The sequence below is a fragment of the Grammomys surdaster genome, unplaced genomic scaffold (assembly GCF_004785775.1).
Source record: "Grammomys surdaster isolate TR1022 unplaced genomic scaffold, NIH_TR_1.0 141, whole genome shotgun sequence".
Classification (NCBI taxonomy): Eukaryota; Metazoa; Chordata; class Mammalia; order Rodentia; family Muridae; genus Grammomys; species Grammomys surdaster.
Window position 1 is genome coordinate 5394162 of NW_021604599.1, and position 14839 is coordinate 5409000.

Sequence of the window (14839 nt, forward strand, 5' to 3'; positions counted from 1 at the left end):
GAAGAGACATGCGTCACACCCCATTATCCATGCAGGGAGGCATCCAGTACACATAGCTTCCTCATGTAATGACTGTGAAGAGTAGCTTTCTACCAGCCCCACCCAAGCTATGGACTTGGTCCTGATCTACTGTCATCGTCCTCTACCTCACACGCTGTTTGTGCGCTTGCCTCCCCAATGAAGCATTCAGTGGAAACGGTTTAAAATTGGGTGTGTTTCTGCCATCTTATCCCATCTCCTGTTATCCCATCACTTAGACATTCCCGAGTTCTAACCATGAGCCTTGAAGTTGACAACACTTGGTCCTTGCTGCTGTCTCTCCTCCCATTCTCTGCCTTTGCCTCTGTGGCTACAAAGCCACCATGCTTTGTGTGTAATAAGTCATGCATGTGTTTCACTCAGAACCTTGCCTGCACCCTGATGGGCTTGCCCCACACTTCATCTCTTTTTGTTTTTTTTTTTCCCCTCCAGTCACCTCCCTGGAGAGTGTCCTAAAAATGTTATCTAACTTACATCACTCTGTGTTCCATGGTCTATTTTATTTTCCTTCATAGCTCTTGTCTCCACCTGGCTCAATGTCAGTTCAGTTCCTGGTTCCCAGCTAGAATGAGCACCACGAAGGGTGTGGCTTGGCTTTGTCTGTCATGGTCTTATTGGCTCCCCAGCATCAAGAACAGTGCCTGACCCATAGGGCAAGCTGAGCAAATGAAATAAGGATAATACATGTGATGTGGTGTGTGTATGTGTGTGTATGTGTGTGTGTGTGTACATGAGAAGAAGTCATTTTGGAGGTGTAGGTCCATACATTCTAGCTTACTTTCATTAAAAGAGTTTTACATTTTGTCCTAATTGATGTTCTATCCAGAATCTGCCCATCCTGACACTATCCTAGAACCTTTGAGAGACTGTCACTACTATTCCTCTGAGGCCTGAGGGAGAAACACTGCACTGTCAAACTACCTTATGCTATCCTCCACTGAGAATTTTTTCTCAGAAAACAATGGTCCTGTTTATTTAAAGACCTAATCCTCAGAAAATGTCACTCAGGGGCTAGAGTGATGACTCAGCAATTAAAAGCACAAACTGCTATTGCAGAAGATCCAACCTTGGTTCCCATCACCCATGTCAGTTGACTCACAACTGCCTATAACTCTAGCTCCAGTAGAATCTGGCTTTGATGGGCACCGGCACTTACATGGACATACTCTCACATAGACACACATTAATTGGAAATGATCTTTTAAAATAAAGAAAACAAATATAATGACTGAAGGCTTAGCACACATTCTGTCCCAGAATTCAATATTCCAGCCTTAGTTATTCAAACCTTAACTCTCTTTTTCTTACACTAAGGACAAGCCTTGTCTACTGAGCATTATCATTCTAGAGGGTGTGTCAAGCTCTCCTTCCTGAGTGGTGTTAAGGTATAAGGTACCTTCCCCCACTGATTAAAAAGACCTTGCTGTACAACTGGTGAACTCTAGCCTGCCACTTGCATTATTTAATCAGCACAAAGTCACACATGAGGCTTTCTGCAAAGCCAATAAATACAGGACAATTAATCTTCCTCTTCTTCTTCTTCTTCTTCTTTTTTTTTGAATGTAGAAAAGGTCACCAATGCTACTGTTTCAAGGAGAGAATTAAGAAGGAACACCCATAAATACAAGATTAACTCAAAGAGGCAGATCAGAAACCAGGCCCCTAAGTGAATATGAGTAAAAGATTTTAACTTAACTGAAACAAACAAACAAACAAACAAACAAATAAAAAACCGATAACAATCCCCCCAATCCAAAGCAAAACAAAGCCCAGATGATGAGGAGGTAGGGATGGTGCAAGAAAAGCCATAGTTGTTATCAGCTCGATCTAGATCTACTTGCTTCTATCTGAGACACTCATGGTAGTGGGTATGATAGTTTTCAGAAGAACGTAGTTGACCGTGACCAAAGCTAGTCAAGTGGTGGGAGGGTGGTCCCATGTGTTGTGCCTCTGCATTCATTACGAACTCACCAGAGTGAGTTCCTTCCTCTCCTTTCTCCTCTCTTTTTTCTTTTCTTCCCTTCCCACCCTTTCCTTGACCCCCTCCCATTCTTCCTCTCTTCCTGTGTTCCTGTTTTGAGTTTCCCTATCTTCCAATTAGCTCCTTCTGAACTCAGTTTCCACCTGGTATAATTTAAACACTCAAGGCCTATTTCTTAGAAGTTTCATGTGGGATAATTCTAAGGCTCAGGAAGATTTAGCCTTATCACGAACCAATTCCAGTAGACCTTGGGAGAGCTGATGAGGGCTGGAAATTCAGGAGTGGTTCCCTGCTTCTCAGTGCCTGCCTCATCTCTCATCTTGGAGCATCATCCTTTCAGTCAGTGTGGCCTGATCTGTGAGGAAGAGCTGGTCCAACAGTCTTTCTGGAACACAGCGTTGACTTTGTTTCATTCAAGGGAAGAGGAATAGGGATGGGGGGGTTGTAAGGAGGTGACTAAGACACTGTTACCCGTGGTGAGGCCCTACTGTCCTTTTCAGGGTGGCAAGACATGGGTCATCTTAGCATGACCAATTCAGGACTAGATGATTCTTGTTGTTTTCTTTCAAGGGCAACTGTGTCATTCTTAGTTATTCAGCTGAGAAAGGAAGGAAGATTGGAGCCAATGTTTCCCCAAGAAGGTCTCTAGAAAAAGTAGACTTGCAACAGTTATCTCAAAAATAAATTTTTATTTAAGATAAATGTACAGTTCATTTAGAGAAAAATAATTATCTACAGGTCAGCAGGACTGGATGTGTTCCAACATGTGCCATTACAACAGTGATGGTACTAAGATGGTGATCTGGAGTGTGCATGGGCCTCCTGAGACATCACATGCTCTTAAGCCATATTTCTGTATCAAGTGTAATGTTTCAGAGAGGCGAGATGGTTTTGTGAAAGCCAGCCATTAGTTCAAAGACATTCTTTTCTCCCCAAGTGTACATATAAATTGAGAAACAGTTCAGTGTCCCAGCAGATTCGAGAACACTTGAGATTTGTTTTGAAGTCAAAGTAGCATCATTCTGTGAACAAGCCATATTTCCTGTCTCCTGTGATGTGATCTCCACTTGGCTGCTTTGGAAACTGAAAAGTATTGTATGGTAGCTTGCTTTCTCCTAGTATGTTTTGCTAGGGAGTGATGCCATATTTCAAAATTTCTTTAAGGAACCTGTCTTTTTCTTAAAGCTATTCCTATTTCTACTCAGATGGTCAATAAAAGGATTCTACCAAATCTCATGTCTTGAAGTTGTAGCTTAACTGAGTTATTACTGTGCTATTCTGATGCCACACTACTGGCTTTAGAGTTCTGTGCACCATCATCCTGGTTAGGTAAGAAATCTATAACAACTGAGAAACTTCAGACATGTTCTGCAAACCTATAGGAAAAGAGACTCAGCAAATACACAATGTGTTATCCAACTTAACATTTGCATAGGACAGCACCCTCTCCCTAGACCATGGCAGCAAGCTTATTTGGTTTGGAATCTCACATGGTTCATAGTCTTAGCTTTCACATCTGCAAAACCCAGATAATACTTGCCTATTAGGGTTTCCAAGAAGCTCTAATAAAAGACTGAAGAGCACTTATTTAGCACAATATTAAGCATATAGTAAGAACTGAAGGGCTATTAAAAACACTTCAATAGCCATTTAAACACTCTGCAGGTTCCAATACTTGTTTCCATGTCTTAGGAGGAGCAAAGACAGACACACACACCAGCTGTGTTCCAGGGTTTAAATCATATAGTCCTTAAGGATTTTCACCTGTATGAATTGAGATCCTTCCTGAATAGTATGATGGGAAACAAGTGTATCAGGGCTAAATGCCCTTGTTACTCACTGAGTGAAGCTACCTGCCATGCTCACCAGTGAGGGCACTTACCAGTTCCTGGGCTGTGTAACAACACACACCGACAGTCAGAGTCTGTACATTTGCCCATACACACCAGATGCCAGACACTGTGCTGAACTCTTGGATTCCCTGCTGTATCATGCTATTGTCCCAGTGAATTCCAATCATCTCCATCCTACAGAGCTGCTTAGTAACTTGCCCAAGCTAGCACACCAGGGACAGAGAAGCATGTGCTATCAACAGTCACTCTTAAGCACACACCCAGCTGCCCATCTGACTTTGCCCCCAAGCACATTAAAAAAAGAAAGCCATCCTTGAGCTATCCCAGAGTCACTACCGAGCCCATACTCCCTATGCTCTTCCTGTCTCACACTTGTCCCAGGGCTAACAGATACAAACAACCGAGAAACTTAAAAGTACTCTGGGTCTGTGGCCCCACTTCATTCTTGTGTCTTGGATGAACCAGGTTTAGAAACACTAAACAGATTTAAGTGACACTGTAAAGAGATGGGATGGGACCTCCAATCACATCCCTCAACTTAGGAGTCCCTAGTCCTTAGGGCAAAAACCTTACAATCAGCTTTCCATTGGTAAAGGCTGATGGGAATGAAAATGCTTATTATCCTTTCTATGAAGCTCTTGTGAGCTGGAGACCTCCATGCTAGATTAGAGAAAACTAAGTAAACAAACAAAAACCAATGACAAAACCCACAGAGACTGTCTCATCTTCAAAACCATTTTTCTTTCTCCTTGAGAGCAAGACACTCTCGCAGACTTTTTTCCATTTCTAGAATTTGCCAAGTTTAAGAGTCTAGAATATGGATGAAATGGGGACACAGTTCTGTGTCTTTCCAAAGAGGGCAAAATACTGGCTTTTGTAAGGAAGGTCACAACGTCTGGATCAGGAGTTGCATTTTTGATTTTTGTCCTTGAAATTAAGTAAGCAGAAGGGTGCATGATCTTTTTTTAAAAATTGTTTGTTTTGTCATAGGTAAAAGCAGCATGACGTTCATTCTGGTTTAAGGAAACATACTGTTCTATTAGGAAAGATTTTACTATGGAAGAATGCTAGAAAATCAGTTCTCTTTAGCTATGTGAGGCATAGGAAGCCCACTAGCATCTTTGAGGTTGAAGTGAAAACAGTTAAATGCTAGGATTTGGGTGAGTCTCAGATTTTTGCAGGGTTCTTGACTGAAAAGTGAGTCGTTTAACTGATCAGTAATTGAGCTGTTTAAAACCTGCCTGCTCTCGTTTGAGAGGGGTTGTCTGACTTCCAATAATAAAACGTATCAAGGCAAGTGCCCAAGTTAAAGCCTCAAAGAATTAAGTTTGTCCCCTATTTACAAGGATCCAAAGGCTCAGGATGATGCCACATCTTCAGAGTAGCTGTTAGAGTATTGTAAGGGACCTGGTGATATGTGAGCCCTGTTTCTTAACAAGGAACGTGCAGCTTGCAACAACCTCTTAAAATTTTGGATTGAGACTTGGTTGAATTTCTTTACCACGATCCACAAATCTGTTGATTTTTCTGCTTTGCAGATATTTCTCAAGTCCTTGGATGTTCCACTCACAGTTGCCTCATGACAGACTGTTTTAATTGTAAATATCATTTTTAGGATTTGATATTTCATATTTTACCCCTTAATGAATTATCTACTACATTAAGCCCTAGAGCAATGGTTCTCAACCTTCCTAATGCCATGAGCCTTTAACACAGTTCCTCATATGGTAACCCTCAACCATAAGATTATTTCATTACTATTTCATAATGATAAATTTGATATTGTTATAAATCATAATGGAAATCTCTGATATTCAGCATATCTGTTATGTGTCCCCCTCACCCCCAAAGGGCTTGCAACCCACAAGTTGAAAACTGATGTTCTAGAGACTCAACCAACTTACATCAACCCATCTCATATAGAGTTCTTAAAGCCTTGTTTGGGTGATAAAGGCCAAGGTTCTCATCCCTTATGAACTACTATACACTGAATCAATTAGCAGTCTCACCAGATAACTAGCTATTTTAGCAATACTTAACAATACTCTGTCAATATTTAAGCATTTCATTTTTATAAATGACTTTGTGACTTTTAAATTACAGTAAGTTCTACCTAATGTTGGATTTTTACAGAAGAGACAGGTTTTAAAAAAAAAAAGAAATGAAATGACCTTGACTGTTTCAGATGCTGGCTCAGCCATTTCATCCCATGGAACCAGAGACTTTTTACAGTGACCACTTTACAGTGAAGTCAGAGCATCTTGTCTATGTTTTAAGCTTTGTATCTTCCTTCACTTCCAGGAATCTTGAGACTTGAGTCAGGATATGATGGCCAATGTGATGGAAAACTCACAAAAATCTTCCCTTGACATTCCAATTCCTTATCTGTTCGCCACACAACGTTCTACAAATTCTCCACAGAAAGACTATGTCTGCATATTTGATGCCACCACATTGACAATTTTGAACACATTATAGTTATACCCTCCATAAAAGCCACATTAGAATAGCTTTTGTCAAACTTTATGTTATATCCAAAGTACATGAAGAATTTGTGAAAACTCTTTCCTGGTCTGTATTTCTGATTAAGTAGGTTTGGGGCGAGAAGCAAGAGTCTTCATTTCTGTTAAGTTCCTAGAAGCCCATGCTGCTGTTCCTGGGACAGGCTAAGAACCACAGCTTAGATTGTTTAGCTATGCTGGATGCTGCCTAGTATCCTTCCTACCCATCTCCATGGTTAAGACAGGCCAGATTCTTATAAGAATAAAGCCCTTTCCCTTGCCATAGAAGGCACTTTTCTTTGACCTACAAATAATAAAAGAACATGGACAACAAAACAAGAAAACTTATGAAAATCTTGGCATGTGTTTCTAGATCGTGGGAAAAAAAGTCAGAAAAAGAAATCTGTTAAAGAAAGGAATTTTAGGAAGACAGTGTCATTTATAAAATAAAAAGTACATGGGCTGAGTATAGCTGTGTAGACACGTAATTCTAGAAGATGAGAGGCTGAGGCAGCAGCATTGCAAGCTTGAGGCCAGCAAAGGAAGGGAGGAAGGAAGGAAGGGAGAAAGGAAGGAAGGAGGGAAGGAAGGAAGGAAGGAAGGAAAGAAGGGAAAAAGGAAGCAATAGATATGGGGTAACAAATGTTAAATGATACTTAATTGTTTAGCTAGTTCTTGGTTGTAAAAGATACTAGTTCAATTATGGACTTAGGTATACAACATCAAGAACTAACTATAGCTTAGATGTCTAGGACATTTGGTGCTACTGTTCCCAGAATCTCATCTTAGAGGAATAATCAAAACCATGGATAAGCTGCTTGGTTTAATTTTTTTTAGCACTTGAAAAAAAATGTACAGTAGTTTGAAGTCAGTCTTTGTAAACCTCTACAGAGGTCAAAGATTTCATTCATACGTACAAAATTAGTTACAAATTTTTTTTTTGGCAATTTCATCTTAGTAACCCGTTTTATCCTATTGCCATTGTCCCAACCATTGAAAAAGTTTACAATAATTTACATAGAAATATCTTCAAAGTGCTTAAGAATAGTGATTGTTCTCTGGGATATGTACAGGTGGCCTATACAGTGTATGTACAGGTGGGAGTCACTATAGCACAAGGTTCATTGCTGGAATATGGCTTTCTAGGGAAAGTGCATATTTGGCCAGAGATGGCAATACTGTCTAGGGATTCAAGGGTTACAGATACTTGGTAACCACATCCAAAGCTGAAGTAGAATGTGGCCAAGAATATTTACAAAAGTAATAAAAAAATGATCAAGTACACAAACTTGATCCACAAGAAGATATCTTGATGTTCTTCCAGATGGGAGGAAGAAAAAAGAGACTTCAGCGCTGGCTCTGCTATCATTCTGGAGTGGGGTGTTATTGGTGTAGACCTCATAGAGCAAGCCTTGTTCAGAACTCAAGCCAGATCATCATCTGTGCTTACAACTGATATCTGCAGAGAAGAAAAAGGTTCCGGTGAGCTTGGTGGTTACTCTTAGCAACTCTACAAAGTGGACTTTGCTTTTGAGCTGGCCATTTAAAGACCCAAAGAGTTGGAGGTCAGACACATATGTTGTTGTCTGTGTCCCCAAGTTAAAAATCTGAAACTCAAAAGGGGTTCCCGAGTCTGAAAATTTCTGAATATCACGATGACATTATGGAAGGAAAATTCCACATCTAACCTTATGTTATTAGTTATGGTCAAAATGAACATACATCAGAATATTGTATAAAGCATTGTAGGCTATGTGTATGTACATAAGAATATTTGAAACAAATGGATTTTGTGTTCAAACTTTTTATGTATGTAAAAACATTAAAACCCATGTCCCCCTTAAAAAAAATCTACAAGTCTGAACATTTTTGGCACCAAGTGTTTTAAATAAGGGATATTTAACCTGTACTTACTTGGTAGGAAAAAAAAGTTTGACTGATTCTGTTTAAGGATTATAAATCTTAAGACAAATGTGAAAAGATATATGATATGGACTGAACACTATTCCCTGTTACACTGGAGAGCATGCAAGGACATTGTTCCTGTTTAGCATGTTTCATTCAGCATGGTCCTGAAGTGGAGGCCAAATACATACTTGGGTTTTTATTGGAAGAACAAGTGATTACTGTTGTTGTTCTTGTAGAAAGCTGTCTCTCTAGGTGAGATGGAGCACTTCTCCAAGGAAAGTACTTATTACTTTTGGCTAATTGAATCTTATTCAAGCTATTGACTTTCAGTCAACTCTCCTATCTCACATGTCCACACTGATTTACCTTTAGGTATCCAGCATGCAAGGAATTGAAGTTTAAAAAGGAGCTAGTTGGTTCATTGGCTATTCACATGTCATTTCTATAATCTAAAATAAGGTCAGGTAGGACTTACCTCCCCTTTCTCTGTGAGGGAGATGCTTATTAACTGACTGTTCTAGTGGTCCAGACTTCTAGTATCTAACATGCAGTCAGTGGATAAAATGTCTGGGACTTAATGATCCTTCCAACCCAGGCAGCCATAGCTAGTGATTGTACACTCCTTTGAAGCAACTGATGTTAAGCCAGTAAATATAGACAAAGCACACTTACTGCTGGGTACGTGTGTCCTACAGAAGCGCTGTGTCTACCGATGTCTATTGAGAGGTCCTCTTCAGTGGTCTTCAAGTACACAGGATTGTCAAAGTTCATGCTTTTCATGTTTTTATGCTGCCAATTCCTCCACATCAAGTAGCCACCTACTGCTGCCATCACTAAGAGCACTGATTTAAAAAAAAAATCAGAGGTGACTAAGTGAGGTCTAATGTTTATGGCTCTATGATAATTAACACTAACAACACTTCCATGTTTTAAGTAGCTAGGATAATTAGAAATTGGAATATAAGTGAGACAAAGTTTTAAAGTAAATTCAGCCCAGTGGTTGTGTGAATCTTTGCACTGGGGGGGTAGGGGGAGGAGGTGAAGTGCATCCAGGGTAGTATAGAGTCCTGAGCCCCAACCCTAGGATAGCTACATAAAAATTACAGAAGCCTTTGGTGTGCTAGTCAAGTGCTTCTAGTGTGTAAGGTCAACCAATAAGCTAGGTAAAAGGGGCCATTAAATCAAAGTGCCTTCAAATTCACATGCCTGAAAGTGGCTTTAGAGATTCTTTTCCCTGAGTTTGAAAACACTTACCTTCTTTTAATTTACCCTTCATGAATTCTACAACTCATTCAAAAAGCATTTGACCCTTTGCTCTTTGTGAATGATTGTATGCAACAAATGGGACTAGAACAAAACTCTTATTAAAAGAGACTTCCCCTAAATAGGGATAAGCAAAGTTAACAAGTTCAACAGACCATAAGACCTTGTAGGCAAATTGATAGATATTCACCATCAAGGGAAAGATGATATTGAAGAGTAGGTACCAGGTAGGTGAGGGGGTAAATGGAATTGAGTGTCTCATGAGTTACGACAGCCTAAGAGACCACTGGAAGGTGACTGCAGATGAACTAAACCATAAAATCTATATGAGAGGCAAATTTACTTACAGAGAGGAAGGATGGCCCAGGCAGCCGAAGTCCCTTTTGGGGGAACACTCACTTCTGATACTGCTGTAGTCACATTGATCCCTACAAGGACATACAAGGAATCAGTCTATAAAGACTTTAATTTATACTTAGACATCTACTGATTTGGTAGAGATCCTCACATCTTTGTACTTAATATTGATTTCTAGTATCCATTATAATTAGATATCAGAAGAACTTGGGCTTAGAATTATTTGAGTTACATTAAACCTATGGATGTAAATAAGTCAAGATTTATCCAGGATACGCAGAATCTAAATCCTTGGACTTTAGGCACAAGTAGCCAGTTGGGACACAACCAGTAGTGAAAAGCTGCATTAATTATTTAAGCGGCAGTTAGTTGAGATTAACAGTTTGCAGTGCTGGACCCAATACCTCCAGGAACCAGTCCACTAGTTCGTAGAATGTCTGTTGTGTTGATATCTTTTGTCTCACTGTAAGTCACAGGAGTTGAAGTACCTGGATTATAAAAACCAAGAACCTGGTTAAGGCCAAGGTTCCTGAGTGGCTGACTGTGTAGTCCAGAGAAGTCATGATGAAAGGTTATTTTAACTCCAGGTTAAAAAAAAAAAAAGACAACCCACTGCAGAATTAACTTGTAAAGTGGACATATCTGAATGGAGAGAAATAGCCAGCTTTGTGCAAAAATCCAGAAACGTAGGAAACATTGAGGAGGGCAGTCAGCAGGTGGAATTTGACAACTCAGAAAGATTCAGACAAATGGATTCCTCTCAACAAAGCCCCAAGCTCCTGAAATTTCCACAAATGTTCTCAAAACTACTCTGGTGTACAATACACACCAGGGGGGGCTTATACCTATTTTCTAAGAAAACTAAGTGCTTATTATGGTACTACATAATGATGTTAATTAAGACATCACTACTGCTTACAATCAGCAAGTTCGGTTTGCTCCTTAATCAAAAGCTGAAAACAACTATTAAAATTCAAGTTTAGGCTATCAGTGAGTTTAAACTTGTGTCATCTACTGAGACTAGTTAAGTGCCCTGGAATCATGGCCTCCTTCCTTAAGTGCCTTCAATATATTTGTTCAGCCCTCTATAGAAGACTTTAATTAGCTAAAAATAGGCTAGCTCAGGAGGTGTCATAGAGCAATGGGTACAAGCTAGCATGTGGTACATTGAGACTTCTGTCCCCTCTAAACTCAACTGTGTTGAAATGGGTCACAGGTGAGCTTCAAAGCACAGATAGAATGAATGCCTGCCATACAACCATAACACCTAATCACTTATTCTGAAATCAATGTCAAAGGTTAGCTACAACAGAGTCTTTAAAATCTAGGTAGGTTGGAGCTGGTGTCTTATAGTGCTCATTCTATGTTTTGCTTGTGGCTGAAATGCTAAGTCTTACTTTGACACGCTCGTCCATTTTCTTCGAGATTGTACCCATTGGGACAGGAACAGGTATATTTTGGAGAGTGGTCATTGATCTGTGGTGCTGGCAGGCAGAGATATTCACATCCTCCATTCTCCATATCTTCTTCACACCAATTTTTACCTAGGGAAGAAAAAAGTCCTTTAAAATAAGTACTGTAGTGTTGACTGCCTATAGACTCTGGGGGGCTTACATTTGTCTCCTCTATCAGTTCTTCAAGTAATACTAACATCAATGAAGAATGGGCATCAGTTGAATGGGTATCAGTCAATGTACTGGAAGTACACTCTAAAGATACCTGATTCAGACACATCCCAGAAGTAGAGTAAAAGTTATGTTTTCCATGGCTAGGTGTGAAGGGAGGTAAGAGACCAGGCCTGGCTCACACTGTTTATTCAAAGCTCAGAGCAAAGATTCAGAAGGAGATAAATCATAATTTTCTGGCTTTATATTGACTTACTGCTACAAAGTGTAAGGGAACTCAGTTACAGAGAGGTGTGAGGGTCTCATTAGATAGACAAGTTGGTTCAGGTTCTGGGCAGGAGAAAATATGACTAGATATAATTGATAACTTGTTAAATCCTATATAAGATGTGTCATAGTGAAGAAAAGGTGTTACAGATTAAGTTGTGTCCCTCCATAAAATTTGCACATTGAAGTCCTAACTGACAATATCTTAGAATGTGACCTTAGTTGCAGATATTGTATTAACAGAGGTCATTAGGGTAGGTCTTAACTCCAAATGTCCAGTGTCCTTCACAGAAGATGAACTATGGGGACAAGCATGTATCAAAAGAAGATGTGAATTGATGCTGTGGGGAAATGGCCATCTTCTAATCAAGACGAGAGGGATAGAGCCTTCCCTCAAGTCTCAAAAAGGAACCAACTTACCAACACATTGACTTTATACTCTTAGTTTCTAGATTGTGAGACAGTAAATTTCTGTTGTTTAAGGCATCCAATTTGTGTTATTTTGCTACAGCAAATCAAGAAAACTAATCATGAGGAGTATCTATGACCTGAAGGTTACCATGGAAACTGGTACAACAGGCTTTGCAAAGAAGACCCAGAAGATGCAGATGGAAGCTATGTCACTAGGGATTGGAAGGAGCTAAAAGGTAGCTCTGAAGCCATTTCTTTAAGATGTCTGGAAGGAGACATCAGGCATCAAGTGTGGAGTTGGGCCTAGGGTTCAAGAGGACAAAGGTTCTGTTTTAAAGGGAGTTAAGTTGCTAAGGAGCCAGTAAGTAGTAAGCTCAGGATCATACTACTCCTTTAGGATGGTCATGGGCATCTTCAGGTTACCTAATGGTTGGACGAGTTCATGGTAGACAATGATGTCTTGGGCATCATTGAGGTTGTTCACTAGAGTGGCCAGCTCTGACCCAGTGAATTTATTGGCGCCATAGACTGCTTCATTTTCTCCATCGATCCAGTAGACACGATCCTAAAACAGAACCCTACAATTAGCATGTAGACCCAAGACTGGCACAAATCAAGAGCTAAGATTATCATTATTTACTTGCCATTTAATGGGCAAGGTTACTGAATGATTCTCTGGAACACTGAGTAGAAAGTGTAAGAGAAGCAAGTTCTTTGTGGACTTTGTGTCTAATATATACCAGGCTTTAAGAACTTAGTGTCTAATGTATACTAGGCTTTAGGTAAAGGTTTTTCAGTTGTCTACTGCTCGTTTCTCTTCCCATAGAACTGCTCCAAAAGTGTCCACATAGACGTGAGGCATGAGTCTTACCTCAAAGATGGTGAGTGCAAGAGGATGAGCTAGGAACTCCAGAGACTTGAGCACTATCCTACGATCTTGACCATTCAGGTCCACACTAGAGAGCATGTGCAACTTGGAATCCAGCCAGTAGAGGCGGCTTTTGACAAGGTCTAGGCAGGAAAATAATTGACATGATATGAGCTATTGCTGCTCTGGCTTCTATTTAAAATATACAAAGAATCTATTCTACTTTATGGTTTCCTCTCTATCAGGAGTTCTTAATGAGGACACTATAATACTTGTGAAGCCGCCAACAGAATTTGTATCTGCATTTCCTCTATGGGTGCCGATGGAATTTCTAAGACTCTCAAAGTCATTGACTAATGATATGCTACATTAGAGAGAGAAGGCTTGTATTTTCTATTTCTTCCCAGATAATTCAGAAGGAAACAGTTACAAATTACCACCCAGGAAAGGCAAAGGCACCCATGCCTATAGTGTTCTAAATGAGAAGCCCAAAGATTCAAGATTCTCCTAGTTTCTGTTGCTTATTACACCATCTAGATGACAAGCCAGCCATCCTGGGACCTGTAGTTTGTTAAGGCCACCATATTTGTTTACTCTCTCCCATAGTTTCTGCTATAGGTGGAACTAGAAGAACCATTTCACATTTATAATGGGCATATATTTAAAAACTATGAAGATAGTTAACTAGTCGGTGATGGGGAAGTACATACATACCGAGTGTAATTCCATTAGGCCATTGGATGTCCTCCGTCACCAGTGGACGTCTGTCAAATCCATTCATTCCTGCTTTTTCTATTTTAGCTGGCTCGCCCCAGTCTGACCAGTAAACAAAGCTGGGGAAAAGTGGAATCAGAAAAGTGCCTTAATGGATTAGAAGGAATAAAGTGTTACCTTAGAACAAAAGCTTAAAAATGAGCAGAAAACTCTTTAGCTCCAGGCTCTTGAGATAAATGTTGATGCTTAAGGTGTTTATTATGTTTTGAGTAAATTAAACTTAACAGTCAGAATTCACAAGGGTTGGAGGCACAGCTCAGTGGTAGAACATTTGGCCTACCATGTGTGAGGCTCTGTGTCCACTCCTCAAGACTATAGGAAGCAATAATATAATTTCCAAGGCGCAGCCATGTTAGCCTGTATTGATATGATGTGTAACTATCAGCCAGCCCAAAGTCCCATTTCCTTCTTAAAGGCACATTCTTTCAGAGCCATGAAGGAAGCATTTTTCCGTAAGCTCTATAGGAAGAACTTGGGGATTGTGTTCTAATGATATTTTATAGGGACCAACTGTGATCACTGCAGTCAACTATCTAAGCAGCCTGCCTCAGGTTCCTCTCAATTGAACTTTCACATGATTTGTATTTTTAGATAGACGCCTTGAGGGGACAGGGTTATGCAAATCCCAGTATTCCCTGCAAGTCCTAGATTTGAGCACCCAGAGCTAACCAACCCAGTAAAGTGTTCTCTCTCTCTCTCTCTCTTTCTCTCTCTCTTTCTCCTTCCCTCCCTCCCTCCTGCCCATACACACACACTCTTCTTACACACACACACACACACACACACAGAAGTTCAGTGGACGAAGGGCTCAGACATAGCTCTTGGTTTATGTACTACATGAAATCTAAAGCATTGCATATGCCACCAAACAGCTGGCTAAGAAGGGGTGAGATTGGGAGGGCCATCACACACAAGAGCTGCCAGGGCTGCTCCATATTTTGTCACTCACAGCATTGTTTTTTATTAGTATACATTCATTACGTATCATGATG

The 14839-nt window shown here is 40.1% G+C and overlaps 1 protein-coding gene across 3 annotated transcripts in view; it reads right to left on the bottom strand.

Moving 5' to 3' along the window:
- Window positions 1–2689: 2689 nt before the first annotated feature.
- Vldlr (very low density lipoprotein receptor) overlaps window positions 2690–14839 on the bottom strand; it is a 36759-nt gene continuing 24609 nt past the window's right edge. For 2 of the 3 annotated variants that reach the window (XM_028764046.1, XM_028764045.1), the window contains 8 exons: window positions 13788–13906; window positions 13077–13216; window positions 12629–12770; window positions 11300–11446; window positions 10307–10390; window positions 9893–9973; window positions 8955–9124; window positions 2690–7833 (listed from right to left, as the gene is read on the bottom strand). In XM_028764046.1, the coding sequence (XP_028619879.1) occupies window positions 7798–7833; window positions 8955–9124; window positions 9893–9973; window positions 10307–10390; window positions 11300–11446; window positions 12629–12770; window positions 13077–13216; window positions 13788–13906 (919 nt within the window). In that variant the 3' untranslated portion in view covers window positions 2690–7797. The remainder of the gene's footprint in view (window positions 7834–8954; window positions 9125–9892; window positions 9974–10306; window positions 10391–11299; window positions 11447–12628; window positions 12771–13076; window positions 13217–13787; window positions 13907–14839) is intronic. The other variant, XM_028764047.1, reaches the window with a different exon arrangement.